The sequence below is a fragment of the Octopus bimaculoides genome, chromosome 21 (genome assembly GCF_001194135.2).
Source record: "Octopus bimaculoides isolate UCB-OBI-ISO-001 chromosome 21, ASM119413v2, whole genome shotgun sequence".
Taxonomy (NCBI): Eukaryota; Metazoa; Mollusca; class Cephalopoda; order Octopoda; family Octopodidae; genus Octopus; species Octopus bimaculoides.
The window spans coordinates 8,821,735-8,826,356 of record NC_069001.1 but is presented as its reverse complement, the minus strand read 5'-3'; the positions used below and the strand labels follow the sequence as shown (position 1 = coordinate 8,826,356).

At 38.1% G+C, this 4,622-nt stretch overlaps 1 protein-coding gene across 1 annotated transcript in view; it reads right to left on the bottom strand.

Moving 5' to 3' along the window:
* Positions 1-615: 615 nt before the first annotated feature.
* LOC106875617 (calcium channel flower homolog) overlaps positions 616-4,622 on the bottom strand; it is a 13,161-nt gene continuing 9,154 nt past the window's right edge. The window contains exons 2-4 of the mRNA XM_014923835.2: positions 2,262-2,334; positions 1,569-1,694; positions 616-727 (exon numbers count right to left, since the gene is read on the bottom strand). Of these exons, the coding sequence (XP_014779321.1) occupies positions 616-727; positions 1,569-1,694; positions 2,262-2,334 (311 nt within the window). The remainder of the gene's footprint in view (positions 728-1,568; positions 1,695-2,261; positions 2,335-4,622) is intronic.

Genomic DNA, 4,622 nt, shown 5'->3' with positions numbered 1-4,622 from the left:
CACCAACAGAAGAACTGAAAGGAGAAGATGGAACTGGCAGCAGAACATTAGATAACTGACAAAGTGGAGGAATGGTATACCAACAGATTCAAGGTTATTGCATCCAAGCAGATCTTACAATATATAATACTGTCATGAAATGAAAAAAACAAAATTATGTTGCTAGAGAAACTATAAATTGTCATATGCTGTTGTATATCTACAGCAGTGGTTCTCAACTGGAGTCCATATGATCCCTGAGGATCCATATAAGATTTTTGGGGGTCCATGTAACAAAATAGTAAATTGGGGATCGACTATAATATTTTAAGGGCCACTGAAAAAAATTTGCTTTAGATGTATGGGTGTGTATTGCAAGAAACAGCTTGGTTTTTTTTTTCTCTAACATTTTACATAGCTCAACCTACACAAGTTAATGTGTGAAAAACAAAATAGGAATTTTAAAAGAAGCTTCTATAAAACTAGTTCTAAACATTGAATGGCTATAGGGTTCCACCAGAATAAAATAGTAACCAAGGACATCCATAGATAGAAAAAGGGTTGAGAATCCCTGATCTACAGCATAGTAATATTCAGAGTTCCTCTCAAAAATTCAAATTGGTTTTTCTGAGTTACTTACTTTTTACCCAATGCCATGATGCCATACAATACACCAGTAGCGAACACCAGACAACAGCCAAATACTGTACTTAGGGAGAAACACATCACAATAGGGATCAAGGAACTCCTGTAAAAATAAAAAAGGATAATGTTAACTGCTTGAAAATTGTGTTTTAACAACCTCATCAATTTGGACGACGGGTTACTGAAAAGTTCTTGGATTTAAGGGTATCATGAAAGGCCTGGTTGGAGGCCCAACCTTCTGAGTTCTTTTACAGGGCTTAGAAAAACTGAAGGACCACTGCAATAAGTATGTGTGTGAATCTGAGAAGGGAACATGTTGAATAAAATCATAATTAACTGATCCTCCTGGATTTTCTTTTACCCAAAGCCAGGAACTTTTCAGCACCCCACTCATATATTCTGATCTTCAAAGTTGTTCAGCTCTAAAAGGTCAGTCACACCTATGAGGGAACATCTGTGCTAGAAACAGCAGCCAAATCTTCAAATCAGACACATTGTGTAAGATAATTCTAAATACACAGAAAGATGAGATGGTCATACCTAGAAGGCCTTTTACATTTCACCAGCACAGGTGCCTTTTACAAGTTATGTTGTATAGAGACCGTGTCATCTGGTTGTTATTTCTAACAGTTTGAATGACTGTGTAAAAGCCCCTCCTAAACCCTATGGCAGTTTGATTTGCAACACAGAGACCCCTTAGCTTCCCTATTTTATAAGACAGCAAGCAGGCAGAATCATTAACACATAGGGCAAAATGCTTAGCAGCATTTTGTCCATCTTTACATTTTCAGTTCAAATTCCATTGAGGTAAACTTTGCCTTACATCCTTTCGGGGTCAATGAAATAAGTACCAGTTGAGCACTGGGGTGAAAGTAATTGACTGACCTTGTCACCTGATATTGCTGGCTTTGTGCGAAAGTTTAAAAACCAATATTTATACTTACAGTGTGTAGAACATTGCTTTTTGCCAGTGTGGTCTGTTATCAGAAAATTTGCCAATTTGGGTAATAAAATCCAGAAAAGGGCAGCAACAGGGTCCTTCAAAGACAACTGTTACAAATCCAACACATCTGTAGAACAAAGAAGATTAAGAAAGGGGTCAATATAGAAATTTGAAATTGCACAAACAAATTAAACTATTTGATTCAAATTATTATTATTATTTTTTTTTTGTCTAGTCAAATGAAGAAAGACCCCTGATCATTTTTTCAGGTATTGTGTGACAGGTAGGAAATTTCAGGGCTGCATGCAGCCCTTCCAGCCACAGTTGACAACCACTGATCTAGAAAGTGTACCAGTAACTAGTGTGATTTGAACCTAGATTTCCAAAACATAGACTTGAGGAGAATGTACCATATTTTCCCCGCATACAAGTCAACATAGTATATAGTATAAACATTCAAAGATTGTCACAATTTTTCCAAATCCTGCTGCATTTCACATGGAATTCTTAGGCCTCCAAGGTCATCTTTTGTTTTGGCTGTAAATTTAGATCTGAAAACTTTGACTTGTATACTGGAAAATACAATATTTACATCTGCACTATGCCAGTAACTAAGCTTATTGCGTAATTTAAACGTGGATTACTGAGAGAGATGGATTTAGAGAGCACCATCGAGTGAGGAGTAAATACTTACAGTTGTGCTATACCAGCAGCTAAACATGCTGCTGTCAAGGTGACACACGTTACTACTCCAGATGCCATGGCAACTGAAACAGAAGAAAAGAAACATGGTCAATGCCGAGAACTAACATTAAAGAAAACACTCATCAGAGAGAGAGGGGGGGGGATAAATAAAGAAACAAGTAGGTGAAAAAAAAAATCTAAGGTTTATTAGGAAAAACAAGTGCAGTAACCTTTTCACAAGAACCTCCAATACTAATGTGGTGGTGGGGGTGGGGTGGGGATTTATAGGTTGTTGCTGCAATAGCCAGGAGTAGACCAAAATATCAAATTGTACTCAAGACAGGGAAGCTGGCTCAAATGCTGACAATGAAGTGGACTCCGCTAAAGGATGCAAGGACATATTTTATACTGCCCTTTCCTCCACCAGTCACAGAAACCCTGCAAAATAAATCACACATGCTAACCTTCCTCCTATGATTAAACTCATTAAAAAAAATTTAAAAAGCCTGCTTTATTTTCATTTTTTATTCATTTTTTTTTTGAAAGAGAGAGAGTAGAAAGAATAGTCAATTGTATCAACCTCATAGATTTGACTTACTTTGTCAAGAGTGGAAGGACGAAGGGCAAAGTTGGCTTTGGCAAGACTTAACTTACAATGCCTAAGACTTAACTCACAAACCTAAGCAAAAAGATACAGCAAGGTGTTCTTTGGGATGCTCTACTGATGCTGGCAATGCACGTCTAATTTGAGAGAAATCTGGCAGCTATTTCTACTAGCCAGTAGGGAAACCGAGTAGAAACTCTGTTATGTCTCAAGCTACTGCTATCTAGCACTTTCGGATGATCTCTACACAACTGCTACTCGACTGCTATTCAACACTCCTACCACGGCTAGACTACCTCTATTTATATGTCTTGGGAGATCCTACTTCTTCGCCTGGGGGGGGGGGGGCGTCGACACAACAAACTCCTTCGTTAATATGGAAGTGATTGATGGTAGCAGTCAAATGATGATTATATCGGTGATGATAGAGGCAGTGATGGGTGCTAACTATCTTGTATGCCCTTCACTTTTATTCTGCAACCATCAGAGCATGAAGCGCTCCTCACGAGCACAGTTCATGAGATGCTTGGGATCTGTAAACAGTTTTGAGTAGGAACTGGTAAAAGAAGAACGAACATGCAAAGCGCATGTGCACATTGAATTCATAAAAAGTGAAGAATAAAAATGCAATATCAAACAGATTATATGACGGTCTGCATGCAATGTCTGACAGCACTATCACAGAGCTTTGCTGCAATTCTCTTGGTTAAGATGGGAGAGTGTGGTTTGAAGGAGATTTCATTGTTGTGTCTAGTAGGCCAAGCAACCATATAGATCCAACAGATCTTTGAAAGCATTGAAGTACTTGAGAAAGAGAGAGAGAGGAAGAGGGAAAAGTGATGTCAAGTGCTTATAGTACTTAGAGTGACTCCTGCCACTCACCATTCCCATTCGAGTGACTACTTAATAGAAGTTTAGTTTAGTGAATTTGTAATTAGGTGAAGGGTCTTGTGTTAATACCTAATTGAAAATAACAACTTGCAGCTAACCCGGAACAAAGTTATTGAGTTATAAGATAAAGAGTTATGAAAGCTGCATGCATGACCATGCGGTTCAGCAAAAAGAGACCGATAGAATAAGTACTAGGCTTACAAAGAATAAGTCCTGGGGTCGATTTGCTCGACTAAAGGCGGTGCCCCAGCATGGCTGCAGTCAAATGACTGAAACAAGTAAAAGAGTATAACCTTAACAAGTGACTTAATGGCACTACTAACACAGTAGAACACATATTTAATTTATTAAGCATTTGTAGTTTATTATGGTTGCATAACGAAACATGGTGTCCCTACAAGTCATTAACATGAGATTATGTAATCCAAGATATACCATGTCTAATTAAAAACAAAAATAAAAAAAAAACACTATGATCATGGCTGAAATATCTTTGATCATAAGTCTATTCAATCAAGGGTGACATCGGAATAAGCAGCATCAAGAACAATCAGTAATATGTCCAATTCTAACAGTTCCATAATCAATATTCAGTTTTGATATTGGTTCATTCAGAATCATTTCCTTTAATCTTTCATTTCCGTATTTTCTTCATTGTCTTCTCCAAGCCACCAAATATAATTGGTTAACGAACACAAACATGGATATTCTCTTCCACCTCTTCCCTCTCCCCTCTCTCTTGCTCTCTCTCTCAAATATATTCATACGGGCCCAGGAAGACCTGGGCTGAGGTGGTGAGGCAAGACCTTCGAACATTGGGCCTCACCGAGGCGATGACTACTGATCGAGACCTTTGGAAATGTGCTGTGCGTGAGA